Source organism: Choloepus didactylus, chromosome 11, assembly GCF_015220235.1.
Source record: "Choloepus didactylus isolate mChoDid1 chromosome 11, mChoDid1.pri, whole genome shotgun sequence".
NCBI lineage: Eukaryota > Metazoa > Chordata > Mammalia > Pilosa > Megalonychidae > Choloepus > Choloepus didactylus.
In genome coordinates, this window is record NC_051317.1 from 69,191,557 (window position 1) to 69,211,259 (window position 19,703).

A 19,703-nucleotide genomic window follows, 5' to 3' on the forward strand; every position below is an offset into this window, starting at 1 on the left:
TGATATCGGTCTTTTTGTCAGAATCTCAGAAACCAAAAGTATCGGGCTTTGGAGATGATATCTAGCCTTGATGTAACGGAAGCACTCATGGCATTGCCTTTCTTGGTGGAAATATATTCTTTTCACTAAGGAAGTCCTAACATGATGATTCATATTGTTAAAAAAGAATTATATTTTCTGATGTTCTGAGTCATGTCCTATTTAAGAGATCCATTTTTCACCTTATGATGAAGCACTGAATGAATATATGAAATAAAAACAATGAAGATAACTGGTACCAGGACTTTATTAGGCATTTCACAGAATACAAAGAAACTTTTTTTAAACATTAAGAACACAATCTTATCAAAAAAATTCACATTTGCTATACAGAACTGTAGGCATATATTTTCTTTACACTACATCTATTAAAGTTATCAATGACCAGATCCTAAAAAGAGAAGGCACAGATCTGTCTCCCTCTGGTGAATATCTGGTTTCTAATGAAGGATGTTACCAGCACCGCATTATTCCCATTCCTTCAGCAACGAAGCAAATCAACACATACGTGGGTAAGCTGGTACCATGAGATGGAAATGTTATATTAAGGGATTCAGATTTTCTTCCAACTTATAGAAATTTCAAAAGAGAAGGTAGTTACCAAAAATGTTCCAAAACTCCACTGGCTTTCAGGCCATGTCAAGGATTTACTGTTGGAAAAACAGTATGTGAAAACTACAACATGGTTCTATTCTCTGCAAACAGTCCTAGAAACTGACCATAGATCTCACCGTTCTTACTCAAGGCCTTCTTGGGTTTCCATCTCCTCAGGAAAAGTGCTGGTCATTGCGGTTTGCTTTGGCAAGTCCCTCTGTCAAGTTTCACCTCAGCATCCCCAGGCTGTCCTCCACCTGCTGCCTAACTCCCACCAAATTTCTTGAGAAAGCACAGACAGGGCCGGCTGTACATCAAATTCTTCCTGTCTCTTCTCCAACACTCAAAAGAGTTTCTTTCTATGTCTGATTTTCTACAATTTCAGAGATGATGAGCTCTAATCTGATAAAAATAATTTGTAGTAAGGAGTTAATGAAAGAGTAATGGATTAATTTGTTACTCCTCTGAAAGAAAACAAACAATTTAAAAAGAGGACCTGGTACTGGGTTGGAAGGTGCTGATACTTGCCAGGGGTACTGAAAATGTGTAGGTATGTTTTTGGTTGTCCCAGTTACTACAGAGTGCCATTTAAGGGGTGAATGTGGAAACTCTGGGTCTCCCAACAGGCAAGTGAAAGGAACAAGCTGGAATTATTCTGTCTCATAAAGGTACTTGCCTGTTTATTCCATCTATACCTGAGTTGGTCTTTCCCATAATGCATTTGTGGAATCTGACATGGACTAGCCTTCTCCTACATGAAGGATATTGGGACTGCAGATTTTCATGAGGTATCTTAACAGAGGGGTATGGAGAGAGGTAGGATCTCATCTCTTATAGGTAGTCCAGCTGCAAAAGGTAAAAAGGTAGTATGGATAGGGCTCCCAATTAAATATGAATTTCAGATAAACAAGTAATATTTTTAATATAAATATGTCTCATGCAATATTTGGGTCACACTTATCCTAAAAAGTTCATTGTTTATTTGAAATTCATATTTAACTGGGTGTCCTGTATTTTATTTTGCAACCCTAAATATTGAAAGGAAATAATTGAGGATGGGGAAAGAGAGGAAATGAGAAAGTTGATTAGTATTATGTACCTAGATCTCAGGACCAAAGAAGATTACAGAGTGTTTGCTTCAACCATGACAACCTGTGCAGATCCAAGAATTAGTCATGAGTTTTCTATTGCTAGTCTATGCGTAGGCAGACCGCAAAGGTGTGAATATCGCATGCTTGCTTTTTGAGAAGGGAACCATGTTGGGACCATCTAATGTTGATGTGTCTTTAGCAACTCTCACAGAGCCAAACAGTTCTTACTTGAGAAGACGTAGTTTTTAAAAGGCAATTGCTTGGGGAAGCACAGTTTTTTGGGGAATCTTATCACTGCAAGCAAAATGGGTTCCATGTTTGGAAGAACACCTTTGGAGGTGTACTGGTTCTGTTGCTGATGGAAGTGAATATGAATTTCGTCTGTGTGTATGATAATGAGGTTAATCCATTAATTGAAGTTTGATACTAATTTTGAGAACAATGGGGTGCTCCACAAGCTGTATCCTTTGCTTGTGGGAATTCAGGTAAGTTTTAAAGCACATTCCTCATGAGATTTCAAAAAAAGAGAAGTCATCTTTTAACAAAACATAATTTCTGTTCGAATTTTAAATCCAAATTGCAACAATAAAAAAATATAGCAATGAATTAAGGCTGGTCATAATGTGCCCTTTTTCTTTAGGATAAGTTTGATTTTCCATAAACTACAATATACATACACAAACCACACCACTTTTGACTCATACAAATATACATTTAGAACTAATGCCTACAAAATAGTATCACAAGTGAAATAAAAAATTACATGATTTTTAACAGACTCAATCAATACATTTCACAAACTCTACAGAACATTTTTTCATTGTCATTGGGAAAACAAACAATTTAGAGCATTATTTAAAACTCTGTATAACACAGGAGCCACCAATAAGTTATGGCAAATATAGTATATACACCATCATCATGTCACTGAAATCTAGATGAAAAGACAAGTGCTATAAAATAAAATGCTTTTGAAAACCTGTTTAGCATATCCTGAGGGACACTGAGCATTATATTTATCAGCAATTCAAAATGCAAGCACTTTACCTATGGAGCTTCGATTTGGCTGAGCAACCAAAGGTTAGATTATCTCATTGAATCTGTAAATAAGAACTGAAAAATTCCTGAAAACATGCATTTCCTGAGACTTCCAACTTTCCAGTCTGGAATCCTGATAGGAGAGAACCCGAACAGGTAACTCGGGCTGAAAAATGTCAGAACCTCCAAGAACTTAAAGCTTGTCTGTTTGTAATTTATATTCAAGTCTGCCTTAGATTCTACAGCCCTGTAAGTCTAATTGACAGTGTAGTTAGACTGTTACAACCAGGCATTTCTTATTTTTGATGGTCTCATTTTTCTTTGTTTTACTAGTGATTTTTTTCCTCCTAAATATTTAAATATTTGAATTATGTTTATGACTACTAACATGGGAGATAGTGATTTTAAGTGTTAAGATGGCAATAAAATCAGATTGAGTGATTAGAATGTAGGTTCAACTTGAATATTATGTGTGCATATCAGTGTGCGTGTGTGTGCATTCTGTGTGTGCTTATGTGATCATTTGCATGTTCACACACTTGTGCATACATGCCAACCATTTTATGCTCTAATACATTCACTGTTAGGTGGCACTCCATGAAAAGTGAGTTTTCCCAGTATGGCTGAAAGTGAATATTGAGGTCATCATATAGAATATCCTAAGGCTTTTAAAAGATGCCTCCTCATTCTTTGCATTCACATGAGTGGAAGGGAGACATAAATGGCAATGGCAGGAGAAGGATTCACCATATTGGTCTTTCACAATTACAGACAGGAAAACAAAACTAAAATTGATACTCTTTGCATATTTTCCCTAGTCCCACCTATTCCTTTGATTTCCTGCTGTAGATTGGATAAAAGTTGGATTTTGATTCTGTTTTTGCCTTGTAGGACTTACGATGCAAAATCTTAAGAAACACGCAAAACAGAACGTGCACCAAGATGTATCTCCTACCATCTCGGGGCCTATTTGTAGCCCTTGTGCTTCTAGTGCTCTGGAAAGACAAGGCCCAGCTAAGACAAGGGAGCAAAGGTTGAGAATAAAATCTGACCACTCATCAGTAATCTCCTCCTCCCCTCGCTTTATTTAAGCCTGTGGCCTTTCCTACCTGTGCTCCAGGGAAGGGCCAATAGACAGAAGACCTCAAAAGGCACCTTCTCTCCATTCTCCTTCCCAAGGAGTTCTTCCCTAGTGAACTCTCCCACTAGCTGGATAACCCGTGATTTCCCTGTACTGCTTACTCTTTTAGAAATTAAGGCAAATGCATTTGCTCTCAGTGCCTGCTACATATAAGTACTGCATATCCCTTGGAAACCATAGCATTGGTTTGAAAGTACCCTTTATCTAACAGGGTTTCAGTGTGCATATCATTAATAGCAATAAAAAGCTTTCCACCACTTAAGAAACTGCGCAATTAGTCTACTGCATGTTTATTTCTTCCAGCACCCAAATGACAAATAGGACAAAGTTAATTCAAGCAAACATTATAAGAAAGCATCTAAGCTCAAGAAATTACAACATCGTTACCGCTACATTTTATTCATTTTTTATTAATACATTGAAAGATCTGTTTTCTGCCATATTTCTAAGTTAAATCCTTGTGTCATTGGAAGTGTGCTTGGCTAAAGATCCTCCTGAGGATGGATAATGAATAGTCAAAGAGAAAATCTCACCAAAAGCAAGTTTACAGGACATAAAATTCAATAATCCATAATCCTTTAAAAAGGATTCATATTCAGTTATATATGTAAAGTAGGTGAAAGAGGTGGAAAGACAATAAAATTGCAAGGAGAGGGAGCACAAAGAAGTAAAGAACTGTATTTTGCAAATAGTTAAGTCCAAGCCAGAGTATGTTTTACAAAAATATTTGAATATGTTCAACTACTCCACATTCAAAGATCTTAACAGTCTTTTATACACAGCTTTAAGAATTTCAATCTAAAAATTAAATTATTTAATATGAGCAATGTTTTTATTTGAGAGGAAAAATTGTGTCTGTATCCATGTCTCTGTGTGTTTGTATTGTATCTGTCTGCCTGCATAGGAGTGGGTATATTGTGTATGGCAAAACATATACACACAACCTGTATATCCATATGCATATTATTTGGTTTATCCCACATACCTATACACTTCTTGCCATAAACCTTCTCTTGAGTATAAACAATTTCTATTTCCTCCCTGCAGTTGCTAATAAATATCAAATACTTCCTGAAAATAAGTATTTATAATTTTGAAATCGGCTTTCTTATCTAGGTCTAAGAGATTAAAACATTTTACACTTAATTAAAAGCTGAGGGCTGTTTTCATTTCTCTATGGCCCCAGTTTGCATGGAGTATATTGTCCAGGGAAACTATTGAGGTGTTATTATTTCCAAACATGAAGATAAAATAATTCATAATTTTAAGAATTTCAGCATATTTTATAGATTTTTATCAAATTCCTCACAATATTCCTGTGAGGTACATAGGAAAGGATTATTGTGCTCTTTTTAAGATTATTTTGGAGTTGTTAAATGTCACAAAGATACCCAGGAGGAAGCAATGCTCATTGTTTTTCCCTATAAACCTGGACTATCAAATATTAGGCCACAGAAACTTTGTGTCAAACTTTCACCTCTTCCTTAATCTTGCCCTACAGTAGGATGGAACCGAGAAGTGATGAGTGGGTGCTAATTTTCAACAAGTCTGCCCAGACCATGCATATTTCAAGAAGCTTCTAAAGATGTTTGTGGATCGTTGAGATTTCACAGGTATAGATTCAAGAACATGTTCTAAGTCCTTCTCAGTCCCTTCTCCTTCGTTCCTTCAAGTCAAAAACTTGAATCAAAGCTTCTCGAAAAATGGTCCTTAAAAATCTGGGATTAAGGATTACGTAATTGGAAATCTCAATTTGGTAAGAAAGAGTGCACATTCATTCATTCATTTCTTCCTCTCTTTTTATTCCCCTTTTATTTCTTTTCATTCATTCTTTCTTTTTTAATCAAGAAAATTACTGGTATACTTTTGTAAGGGTTCCTTTCAGAGTTTTCAGATTTTAGCTCACTCATTATAATTTATCATTTACCGGGCAATTGCAGGGCAATCTTATTTAAGAGATTCCTGAATTGAAATGATCATCCATCTCCCCCTTCACCACTACTATTTATTTTTCACTATGGAGTTGGCACTAATAGTTCATCCAAAAATTTTATACTCTATATTTATAGCTGCCATAAATAGAAATACTGTGAAATGCTATTCTTTTCATTAACACAAAAATCAATGATTATGGCCTCCAGTATTACTGATGCAGGGAAACTGAATCAATGCATATTTTCTATGACCAAAAGTTAGGCTATGATTGTCCAATTACAGATGACTACAGAATATTACGCTAAGTCCCACAAAGCAAATATACTTGAGCACAACAATGTAAAACACTTCATGTTGGGCATTCAATTGTTTTGATCCCCATACAAGGTCTGATTAAAAAGAGCGAGCAAGAGAGAGAGCACAGAAAGGTTCAGTTAGAGAATATAGATGGTGTAGGAGCCCTAGGCTGAAATTAGGAAACACAATCAAGTCAACACTCATGAGTTATACATTACAAAGACTAATTTTGAAAAACAAATATTCACTGATCTATTTTTATCCCTAACACTAGAAGGTGATTTTGCTCATCAAATGGGAGATGACTTATTTATAGTGATGTAGATTACGAGTATAGTCACTGAAAAAATGATTTTATCCCTTTTCCCACCCAACAGCCCTAAACCCCTCAGAGACTCAGTGGAAAAGGAAGATCAGTGGGTTTACAGATAATATGCCTAATACTATGAGTCTTCTCTGTCTTATGCATGAACAGTCCTAATGATATTATCAAGTGTTGGCTTCTCCTTCATCGAAGACATAGTTGAGCTTTATGACGGTGCTGATAAAATCACCAAGTTCTACAAAATCAGCAGTGATGATATTGATGCCGCTCTCTCCGGGCTTCTGTGTGCGAACCCACTGCATCATGGCTGGAAGGGCTCTGAGAAGGGATAGAAAATGACAAGTTACAGACGGCAAGGTGTTATTTCTCAAGCTCTACAATTCCCAGGCTGCCCTTCACTTTTTTAACTTATTACAATCACTGTCCCAATTATATGTACAGAATGAGGAAAAGGCTAAATGGACAATGGTAAATTCTTAACCTCTTAAGAGGCTCTGCAGAAGAACTATTCATCATATTGGTCCACATTGGACTCTTCATCTTTGGAAATTTCAGATGCTTTGACAGCTTACAGTGAAGCTACTTCACTAAGAAAACAATGCTCTTGCCCTCATATTCTGGTTTGTCGTGGTGTGATTACAAAGACTGCCAGGCTATCGGGTTGTGAGAAAGGAGATTATTATATGTGTTAAGCAAACATTTATCATGAACCTGATATTTTTAGGACCTTTGCTAGATACTGAAAAAAGATGAAAAGGCATAAATCTCTGCCTTCAAAGAGTTCATGGTTGGGTAGTGGCCCAGTACACAAGGAAGATAACATCAGTACAGCATAATCAGGGTTCATTCCTTCAAACACATTTACTGAGCACCTATTATGTGCCTGTCACAATTGTAGATATTTGGTAAACTTGAGTGTACAAAATAGACAAAAAATATCTGCTCCTCATGAACCTTACACTCTAATAAAGAAGTGGCAGATAATAAATAATAACTATAAATAAACTGCATAGTTTTATGAGAGGGAAAAAATGCTATTAAAATGGAGGGGAAAAGGAGAATTAGGAGGGTGCAGATGGAGAATAATGGTGAAAATTTCCATTTAAAAGAGGGTGGCACACACCCTTTATCCAGTATATGGACAGATGAGTAGAAAAATAGGAACAAAAATTAAATGAATAATAAGGGGAGATGGGGGGATGGGATGTTTTGGGTGTTCATATTTACTTTTATTTTATTCTTTTTTTTGCAGTAATGAAAATGTTCAAAAATTGTGGTGATGAATGTACAACTATATGCTGGTATTGTGAACAATTGATTGTATACTTTGAATGATTGTATGGTTTGTGAATATATCTCAATAAAATTGAATAAAAAAGAAAAAAAAAGAGGGTGGTTAAATAGACTTCATTAAGAAGGAGACATCTGAGCAAAGGTATAGGAGAGGAGGGAATTAGTCATGTGGATATTTGGAGAAAAGCATTCAAGCTAGTGTCATGGCCCTAAGAGGGTAGCATTCCTATGTTTGGATAAAAGAAAGGAAGAAAACTGAAAGTTGAGGTCACAGGGATAATTAGGAGAGGCCTCTGGGGGTCATTGCAAGGACTTTGAGGTTTACTTTGAATGATAGGGAAGTCTTTGGAGATCTTGAGCAGAGGTGTGGTATGATCTGACTTTCACCATAAAACTCACTTTTTACCATGAGAGCAGAGAGGAGAGTCATCAACCTAGCCCTGGATGTCAAGGAAAACTTTTCAGAAGTGTTGTTCCCTGAGATAGCTGTTGTGAGATTAGGAGGAGTTAGCTGGGTAAGGTGGGTAGGGGGGGTGAAGGATGATGCAATGCATTTTCCAGCGGAAGGAATATCATTTCTTCATTCATTGCTAGAATCATGGTGTTTACTTAGAAGTGGGGGGTGGAGACAGACAGATATAGGTGATGTTACCAGTGAGTAATATCTACAATGTGCAATATCCTATGACAACCCTTTGAAGTGGGGCAGGGTAGGTAAGTAAGCTGAGGCCAAGGATGTTAGCACATTAACAGAGAAACAGGGAGGAAAACACATCCAGACATTAAATTCCTGGATGAGGGGTACGGGATGGGAGAGAGAGGGGAGAAAGGAAAGGGGAGGAAGAATGAGAGGGAGATGGAGAGGGAGAACAATGAGTTTAAGGACCTCAAAGAACTTACATCAAAATTTTTAGGAAATCTTGAAAACTGTTGGGAGAACAACTGAAAGCTGTTAACCAGGGGAATGATATGATTAGATTTGTGATTTGGAGAGATTAGTTTGCCTTCATCATAAACAAATAAATGGGAAAGAACAAGAGTAGGGGCTGGAATAACAATAAGAGAGCTGTTGAAGTAATCTAGGCCAGAGATATCTGCCACTTGAATTACAGTTGCAGCAGTGGATTTGTTTGAAAGGGATTGAGAAGATGTAGTGAAAACATCTGGTGGGGAACCAATGTGGATGGAGAGGGAGACAGAGGCCATGGATGAAGTCCAGATTTCCAGGAGTGTCCTTGCATGTGGGTGCCACTCACTAATCCTGGGAACATAGGACTGAAAAGCTTCCCAAAGGAGGTGCTAAATTCAGAGACATATGATTTTAAGGCAATCATGGGACACATGAGTTGTGATCTCAAGTGGCAGTTAGGAACAGTTCTGGTATTGAGGACAACGAGCTGGTCTGGGGCCATTGCATGTAAAGAATAGTGAAGCTATGAGGGTGGATAAGATCACCTGGAAAAATTGTGTAGAGGAAGAAGAGAAGAGGAACTTTGAAGATTGGCAGCATTTAAGGAATAGGCAGAAAAGATAATTAAAAAGTATAGTAAAAGAGAAAGAGGAGAAAGCATAGAAGTAGAAGGAAAAAACAGGACAATCTAGTGTCATGAAAATCAAGGAAAGAAGGAAACCATGCCTCCTTTTGGAAACCTAGACGATTTCAATGAAGTTGAGGTATGGGGTGCAACACATACATTTTTCCAGATCTCAGAAACATACGTAGTCTAAACAAACTCAACCCATCCAGGCAAAACTAGGTCAACTGCCTTGGGCTACACTAATCCTTTGGGAAATAGTTTTAAAATCCTGATGCATATTTTTCAGCATATACATTTTCCTGTTGAACACAGTGGAGGAACTAGTTGCTCTAAAAGATCACTGTGGCTCCAATAGGCCCAATGTCTTCAGAAAATAGACGGGCAGGTGAAGAAATTTGGTCATCACAGCAACCATTTCAGAAGAGAATTCTACCTTAAAATGGAAAATCTGGATCCCTGGAGATAGACACAAGTGTATTCAAGTTCATTAGGAAGAAAGACATGGTGGCATCAAGTAATGTGCCACTTGGATCTGAATTCCATTACGTTCTCTCCTGGACTTGCTAAAGAAATGAAATAGTTGTCTGGTAACTCAACATTACATTAGCATTTTAGGAAAGGCAAACACTCTTTTGAAGGTGTAGCACAACCAGTAGACTTCCTGGGAAGAACTGAGGTTCAACAGATAGTCTGGCCAGAGAGATGAGAGGTGGAGTGGATAAGAATGAAACTGAGGCTTGTGCTGACTGTCTTGACTTCAAATGAGTAGCGAGTTCATCAGCTCCCTGCAGTACCAGGTTGTAGGAGGTTCCTGGGCAACCAAATCCCCATCTTAGAACCAGCTCCTAAGATTCCCTCTACTACCCTAAGATTAAAATACCTGGGCCTGAATTTAGAAATAATTGTTATCCCCAAGGAACAGAGGTTAGAAGAACCACAAGAGTGCTCCTCTCTGTTACTTTATAAAATTGATTGCTTTGAGGATTTATGAAACATCCTTTTGGAATAGCTTATAGTCCTCAGATGAAATATGAGTTTTACATTTAAAATACCATTTCTCTGAGTCATGGGAATAGTTCTGTTTTTCTTCTCATACATACTTTCCTAAAGTCAACATGATACTATAGACAATCTTATATAGTCAGTCTTAAGTAGAATTATGTTAAACAAAAACACTAAATATACTGGCATGACACTAAAATGCTACTGACATTATAATTATTTAGGGTAGCAATGTTTAACCTTTTTTTTTTTTATTGCCCCCCGTAAGGAGCCTTTTTAGGCATTTTCCCCCCAATTGCCCTTTTCCTCCATGACATATTAATAGCACAGATAGACAGTATATCCACTTATGTTCTGTTTATATAACTGATTTATAAATAAAAAGTGCAATATTTTTTCAACCCCCTTCCCTCAAGAACCAATTTTCACCTCCCAGGGGAAATATCACCTCTCTTGAGAATGCATGATTTAAAGCCAATCTGCAAGTCCTTGATTTTATTAAATGTTTGACAGATAATTAGAGTGAATTAAAAAGGCTGTTCTGAGAGTAATAAAATCTTGGTTCAACTTAACGATTTTTAAGATATAAGAAAAATTGGCTGAACTTTAAGTTTTTCATTCATTCATTCACCACTCAACAAATGTATGGCCAGCCCACTCCTTGGAAGACACTGTTGTTTAGTGGCCCCTGGAGCCATCCCTTTGTTAAGACCTTCCTTATCTCTCTCTAGGAGAGATGTTGCCATAATCTTGGACTTCTACTGACTTTTGTACCTTTTCCATACCACTGTCAGAACGACTGGTACAAATGCATATCTGAGCGTATCATTCCTCTACATGAATCAGTGCAAAATGTTCTCTCACCTACGGACTAGAGTCCAAGCTATTCAGTAATGTGTAGAAGTCCCTCCTCCACGCCTTCCCCACATCTCCAGTCTCCCACACACCTCTTTAGTCTCACTTAGGGCTATTCCCTCCCTGCTCATTTGGCCTCCTGGAATATAGAAATGCTCATGTATTTTCCCCCAACTACACCCTGTGGTTTCGTGACTCTGAGCAATTTTCAGGCTTTTTCTTCACAAAAACATCACTCCTTCATCTAGTATTTTTCTTGGCTTGATTAACAGCTGCTTACTCTTCAAGATCTGGCTTAGACATAGTTTCAATCCCTCCCATTCAAATCTGGTTAAAGAAACTTTTTCTTTCTTTCTTTATTTTGTTTGTTTGTTTTTAACCAGATGGATTTTATTCTTCTCTCCTGTAAAGAAGCTTTGTAGCACACAGTCCAGCCTGGTATTGTGGCTTCATTATTTTATCAGGGTTCTGGGGTCATTCTAGCTTACTGTTTCTCATCCTTAAAACGTCATCTTGTTACTATGCTTTCAAGAAACTGCTAGAGGGAGGCGGGGCAAGATGGCAGACTGGTGAGCTGTATGTTTTAGTTACTCCTCCAGGAAAGTAGGTAAAAAGCCAGGAACTGCGTGGACTGGACACCACAGAGCAATCTGTCTTTGGGCATACTTCATACAACACTCATGAAAACGTGGAACTGCTGAGATCAGCGAAATCTGTAAGTTTTTGCGGCCAGGGGACCCGCGCCCCTCCCTGCCAGGCTCAGTCCCGGGGGAGGAGGGGCTGTCAGCTCCAGGAAGGAGAAGGGAGAATTGCAGTGGCTGCTCTTACCGGAAACTCATTCTACTGATTCAAACTCCAACCATAGATAGACTGAGGCCAGACACCAGAGACTCTGAGAGCAGCCAGCCCAGCAGAGAGGAGACAGGCATAGAAAAAAAAACAACACGAAAAACTCCAAAATAAAAGCAGAGGATTTTTGGAGTTCTGGTGAACACAGAAAGGGGAAGGGCGGAGATCAGGCCTTGAGGCGCATATGCAAATCCCGAAGCAAGGCTGATCTCTCTGCCCTGGGCACTTTTCCTTAATGGCCCTGGTTGCTTTGTCTATTAGCATTTCAATAACCCATTAGATCTCTGAGGAGGGCCGTTTTTTTTTATTTATTTATTTTTTTTAAATCCTTTTTGCTTTTTCTAAAACAATTACTCTAAGAAGCTCAATACAGAAAGCTTCAAAGAATTGAAATTTGGGCACGTCAAGTCAAGAGCAGAACTAAGAGAGCTCTGAGACAAAAGGCAATAATCCAGTGGCTGAGAAAATTCACTAAACAACACAACTTCCCAAGAAAAGGGGGGTGTCCGCTCACAGCCACCATCCTGGTGGACAGGAAACACTCCTGCCCATCGCCAGCCCCATAGCCCAGAGCTGCCCCAGACAACCCAGTGTGACGGAAGTGCTTCAAATAACAGGCACACACCACAAAACTGGGCGTGGACATTAGCCTTCCCTGCAACCTCAGCTGAATGTCCCAGAGCTGGGAAGGGGGAGCAGTGTGAATTAACAGAGCCCCATTCAGCCATCATTTGAGCAGACTGGGAGCCTCCCAACACAGCCCAGCAGCCCAGAACTGCCCTGGGGGGACGGCACTCACCTGCGACATAGCACAGTCATCCCTCAACAGAGGACCCGGGGTGCACAGCCTGGAAGAGGGGCCCACTTGCAAGTCTCAGGAGCCATACGCCAATACCAAAGACTTGTGGGTCAGTGGCAGAGACAAACTGTGGCAGGACTGAACTGAAGGATTAGACTATTGCAGTAGCTTTAAAACTCTAGGATCATCAGGGAGATTTGATTGTTAGGGCCACCCCCCCTCCCCGACTGCCCAGAAACACGCCCCACATACAGGGCAGGCAACACCAACTACACACGCAAGCTTGGGACACCAATTGGGCCCCACAAGACTCACTCCCCCACTCACCAAAAAGGCTAAGCAGGGGAGATCTGGCTTGTGGAGAACAGGTGGCTCGTGGACGCCACCTGCTGGTTAGTTAGAGAAAGTGTACTCCACGAAGCTGTAGATCTGATAAATTAGAGATAAGGACTTCAACTGGTCTACAAACCCTAAAAGAACCCTATCAAGGTCAGCAAATGCCACGAGGCCAAAAACAACAGAAAATTATAAAGCATATGAAAAAACCAGACGATATGGATAACCCAAGCCCAAGCACCCAAATCAAAAGACCAGAAGAGACACACCTAGAGCAGCTACTCAAAGAACTAAAGATGAACAATGAGACCCTAGTACGGGATATGAAGGAAATCAAGAAGACCCTAGAAGAGCATAAAGAAGACATTGCAAGACTAAATAAAAAAATGGATGATCTTATGGAAATTAAAGAAACTGTTGACCAAATTAAAAAGATTCTGGACACTCATAGTACAAGACTAGAGGAAGTTGAACAACGAATCAGTGACCTGGAAGATGACAGAATGGAAAATGAAAACATAAAAGAAAGAATGGGGAAAAAAATTGAAAAACTCGAAATGGACCTCAGGGATATGATAGATAATATGAAACGTCCGAATATAAGACTCATTGGTGTCCCAGAAGGGGAAGAAAAGGGTAAAGGTCTAGGAAGAGTATTCAAAGAAATTGTTGGGGAAAACTTCCCAAATCTTCTAAACAACATAAATACACAAATCATAAATGCTCAGCGAACTCCAAATAGAATAAATCCAAAAAAACCCACTCCGAGACATATACTGATCACACTGTCAAACATAGAAGAGAAGGAGCAAGTTCTGAAAGCAGCAAGAGAAAAGCAATTCACCACATACAAAGGAAACAGCATAAGACTAAGTAGTGACTACTCAGCAGCCACCATGGAGGCGAGAAGGCAGTGGCACGATATATTTAAAATTCTGAGTGAGAGGAATTTCCAGCCAAGAATACTTTATCCAGCAAAGCTCTCCTTCAAATTTGAGGGAGAGCTTAAATTTTTCACAGACAAAGAAATGCTGAGAGAATTTGCTAACAAGAGACCTGCCCTACTGGAGATACTAAAGGGAGCCCTACAGACAGACAAACAAAGACAGGACAGAGAGACTTGGAGAAAGGTTCAGTACTAAAGAGATTCGGTATGGGTACAATAAAGGATATTAATAGAGAGAGGGAAAAATATGGCAAACATAATCCAAAGGATAAGATGGCCGATTCAAGAAATGCCTTCACGGTTTTAAACGTTGAATGTAAATGGATTAAACTCCCCAATTAAAAGATATAGATTCGCAGAATGGATCAAAAAAAATGAACCATCAATATGTTGCATACAAGAGACTCATCTTAGACACAGGGACACAAAGAAACTGAAAGTGAAAGGATGGAAAAAAATATTTCATGCAAGCTACAGCCAAAAGAAAGCAGGTGTAGCAATATTAATCTCAGATAAAATAGACTTCAAATGCAGGGATGTTTTGAGAGACAAAGAAGGCCACTACATACTAATAAAAGGGGCAATTCAGCAAGAAGAAATAACAATCGTAAATGTCTATGCACCCAATCAAGGTGCCACAAAATACATGAGAGAAACACTGGCAAAACTAAAGGAAGCAATTGATGTTTCCACAATAATTGTGGGAGACTTCAACACATCACTCTCTCCTATAGATAGATCAACCAGACAGAAGACCAATAAGGAAATTGAAAACCTAAACAATCTGATAAATGAATTAGATTTAACAGACATCTACAGGACATTACATCCCAAATCAACAGGATACACATACTTTTCTAGTGCTCACGGAACTTTCTCCAGAATAGATCATATGCTGGGACATAAAACAAGCCTCAATAAATTTAAAAAGATTGAAATTATTCAAAGCACATTCTCTGACCACAATGGAATACAATTAGAAGTCAATAACCATCAGAGACTTAGAAAATTCACAAATACCTGGAGGTTAAACAACACACTCCTAAACAATCAGTGGGTTAAAGAAGAAATAGCAAGAGAAATTGCTAAATATATAGAAACGAATGAAAATGAGAACACAACATACCAAAACCTATGGGATGCAGCAAAAGCAGTGCTAAGGGGGAAATTTATAGCACTAAACGCATATATTAAAAAGGAAGAAAGAGCCAAAATCAAAGAACTAATGGATCAACTGAAGAAGCTAGAAAATGAACAGCAAACCAATCCTAAACCAAGTACAAGAAAAGAAATAACAAGGATTAAAGCAGAAATAAATGACATAGAGAACAAAAAAACAATAGAGAGGATAAATATCACCAAAAGTTGGTTCTTTGAGAAGATCAACAAGATTGACAAGCCCCTAGCTAGACTGACAAAATCAAAAAGACAGAAGACCCATATAAACAAAATAATGAATGAAAAAGGTGACATAACTGCAGATCCTGAAGAAATTAAAAAAATTATAAGAGGATATTATGAACAACTGTATGGCAACAAACTGGATAATGTAGAAGAAATGGACAATTTCCTGGAAACATATGAACAACCTAGACTGACCAGAGAAGAAATAGAAGACCTCAACCAACCCATCACAAGCAAAGAGATCCAATCAGTCATCAAAAATCTTCCCACAAATAAATGCCCAGGGCCAGATGGCTTCACAGGGGAATTCTACCAAACTTTCCAGAAAGAACTGACACCAATCTTACTCAAACTCTTTCAAAACATTGAAAAAAATGGAACACTACCTAATTCATTTTATGAAGCTAACATCAATCTAATACCAAAACCAGGCAAAGATGCTACAAAAAAGGAAAACTACCGGCCAATCTCCCTAATGAATATAGATGCAAAAATCCTCAACAAAATACTTGCAAATCGAATCCAAAGACACATTAAAAAAATCATACACCATGACCAAGTGGGGTTCATTCCAGGCATGCAAGGATGGTTCAACATAAGAAAAACAATCAATGTATTACAACACATTAAAAACTCGAAAGGGAAAAATCAATTGATCATCTCAATAGATGCTGAAAAAGCATTTGACAAAATCCAACATCCGTTTTTGATAAAAACACTTCAAAAGGTAGGAATTGAAGGAAACTTCCTCAACATGATAAAGAGCATAGATGAAAAACCCACAGCCAGCATAGTACTCAATGGTGAGAGACTGAAAGCCTTCCCTCTAAGATCAGGAACAAGACAAGGATGCCCGCTGTCACCACTGTTATTCAACATTGTGCTGGAAGTGCTAGCCAGGGCAATCCGGCAAGACAAAGAAATAAAAGGCATCCAAATTGGAAAAGAAGAAGTAAAACTGTCATTGTTTGCAGATGATATGATCTTATATCTAGAAAACCCTGAGAAATCAACGATACACCTACTAGAGCTAATAAACAAATTTAGCAAAGTAGCGGGATACAAGATTAATGCACATAAGTCAGTAATGTTTCTATATGCTAGAAATGAACAAACTGAAGAGACACTCAAGAAAAAGATACCATTTTCAATAGCAACTAAAAAAATCAAGTACCTAGGAATAAACTTAACCAAAGATGTAAAAGACCTATACAAAGAAAACTACATAACTCTACTAAAAGAAATAGAAGGGGACCTTAAAAGATGGAAAAATATTCCATGTTCATGGATAGGAAGGCTAAATGTCATTAAGATGTCAATTCTACCCAAACTCATCTACAGATTCAATGCAATCCCAATCAAAATTCCAACAACCTACTTTGCAGACTTGGAAAAGCTAGTTATCAAATTTATTTGGAAAGGGAAGATGCCTCGAATTGCTAAAGACACTTTAAAAAAGAAAAACGAAGTGGGAGGACTTACACTCCCTGACTTTGAAGCTTATTATAAAGCCACAGTTGCCAAAACAGCATGGTACTGGCACAAAGATAGACATATAGATCAATGGAATCGAATTGAGAATTCAGAGATAGACCCTCAGATCTATGGCCGACTGATCTTTGATAAGGCCCCCAAAGTCACCGAACTGAGCCATAATGGTCTTTTCAACAAATGGGGCTGGGAGAGTTGGATATCCATATCCAAAAGAATGAAAGAGGACCCCTACCTCACCCCCTACACAAAAATTAACTCAAAATGGACCAAAGATCTCAATATAAAAGAAAGTACCATTAAACTCCTAGAAGATAATGTAGGAAAACATCTTCAAGACCTTGTATTAGGAGGCCACTTCCTAGACTTTACACCCAAAGCACAAGCAACAAAAGAGAAAATAGATAAATGGGAACTCCTCAAGCTTAGAAGTTTCTGCACCTCAAAGGAATTTCTCAAAAAGGTAAAGAGGCAGCCAACTCAATGGGAAAAAATTTTTGGAAACCATGTATCTGACAAAAGACTGATATCTTGCATATACAAAGAAATCCTACAACTCAATGACAATAGTACAGACAGCCCAATTATAAAATGGGCAAAAGATATGAAAAGACAGTTCTCTGAAGAGGAAATACAAATGGCCAAGAAACACATGAAAAAATGTTCAGCTTCACTAGCTATTAGAGAGATGCAAATTAAGACCACAATGAGATACCATCTAACACCGGTTAGAATGGCTGCCATTAAACAAACAGGAAACTACAAATGCTGGAGGGGATGTGGAGAAATTGGAACTCTTATTCATTGTTGGTGGGACTGTATAATGGTTCAGCCACTCTGGAAGTCAGTCTGGCAGTTCCTTAGAAAACTAGAGATAGAGCTACCATTCGATCCAGCGATTGCACTTCTCGGGATATACCCGGAAGATCGGAAAGCAGTGACACGAACAGATATCTGCACGCCAATGTTCATAGCAGCATTATTCACAATTGCCAAGAGATGGAAACAACCCAAATGTCCATCAACAGATGAGTGGATAAATAAAATGTGGTATATACACACGATGGAATACTACGCGGCAGTAAGAAGGAACGATCTGGTGAAACATATGACAACATGGATGAACCTTGAAGACATAATGCTGAGCGAAATAAGCCAGGCACAAAAAGAGAAATATTATATGCTACCACTAATGTGAACTTTGAAAAATGTAAAACAAATGGTTTATAATGTAGAATGTAGGGGATCTAGCAGTAGAGAGCAATTAAGGAAGGGGGAACAATAATCCAAGAAGAACAGATAAGCTATTTAACGTTCTGGGGATGCCCAGAAATGACTATGGTCTGTTAATTTCTGATGGATGTAGTAGGAACAAGTTCACTGAAATGTTGCTATAGTATGTAACTTTCTTGGGGTAAAGTAGGAACATGTTGGAAGTTAAGCAGTTATCTTAGGTTAGTTGTCTTTTTCTTACTCCCTTGCTATGGTCTCTTTGAAATGTTCTTTTATTGTATGTTTGTTTTCTTTTTAACTTTTTTTTTCATACAGTTGATTTGAAAAAAGAAGGGAAAGTTAAAAAAAAAAAAAAAAAAAAAAAAAAAAAAAAAAAAAAACGATGTAGTGCCCCCTTGAGGAGCCTGTGGAGAATGCAGGGGTATTCGCCTACCCCACCTCCATGGTTGCTAACATGACCACAGACATAGGGGACTGGTGGTTTGATGGGTTGAGCCCTCTACCATAAGTTTCACCCTTGGGAAGACGGTTGCTGCAAAGGAGAGGCTAGGCCTCCCTGTATTTGTGCCTAAGAGTCTCCTCCTGAATGCCTCTTTGTTGCTCAGATGTGGCCCTCTCTCTCTGGCTAAGCCAACTTGAAAGGTGAAATCACTGCCCTCCCCCCTACGTGGGATCAGACACCCAGGGAAGTGAATCTCCCTGGCAACGTGGAATATGACTCCCGGGGAGGAATGTAGACCCGGCATCGTGGGATGGAGAACATCTTCTTGACCAAAAGGGGGATGTGAAAGGAAATGAAATAAGCTTCAGTGGCAGAGAGATTCCAAAACGAGCCGAGAGATCACTCTGGTGGGCACTCTTACGCACACTTTAGACAACCTTTTTTAGGTTCTAAAGAATTGGGGTAGCTGGTGGTGGATACCTGAAACTATTAAACTACAACCCAGAACCCATGAATCTCGAAGACAGTTGTATAAAAATGTAGCTTATGAGGGGTGACAGTGGGATTGGGAATGCCATAAGGACCAAACTCCACTTTGTCTAGTTTATGGATCGATGTGTAGAAAAGTAGGGGAAGCAAACAAACAGACAAAGGTACCTAGTGTTCTTTTTTACTTCAATTGCTCTTTTTCACTCTAATTATTATTCTTGTTATTTTTGTGTGTGTGCTAATGAAGGTGTCAGGGATTGATTTAGGTGATGAATGTACAACTATGTAATGGTACTGTAAACAATCGAAAGTACAATTTGTTTTGTATGACTGCGTGGTATGTGAATATATCTCAATAAAATGATGATTAAAAAAAAAAAAAAAAAAAAAAAAAAAAAAAAAAAAAAAGAAACTGCTAGAGATCCATCCAATTTATATACCTTCCAGGAAGAAAGAAGAAAGTCAAAGAGCAAGTGATACATGCTAGATGAGTCAATCATTTTCAGAAGCCCCATCCAATAACTTCCACTTAAATTTCATTTATCCGAGTGAAGAACCCCTCTTTA

The 19,703-nt window shown here is 38.4% G+C and overlaps 1 protein-coding gene across 1 annotated transcript in view; it reads right to left on the reverse strand.

Annotated features, from left to right (window-relative positions):
• Nucleotides 1-6,540: 6,540 nt before the first annotated feature.
• The window catches only part of PLCXD3 (phosphatidylinositol specific phospholipase C X domain containing 3), a 181,654-nt gene continuing 168,491 nt past the window's right edge, over nt 6,541-19,703 (reverse strand). The window contains exon 3 of the mRNA XM_037799494.1: nt 6,541-6,778. Coding sequence (XP_037655422.1) covers nt 6,625-6,778 — 154 coding nt within the window. The 3' untranslated portion in view covers nt 6,541-6,624. The remainder of the gene's footprint in view (nt 6,779-19,703) is intronic.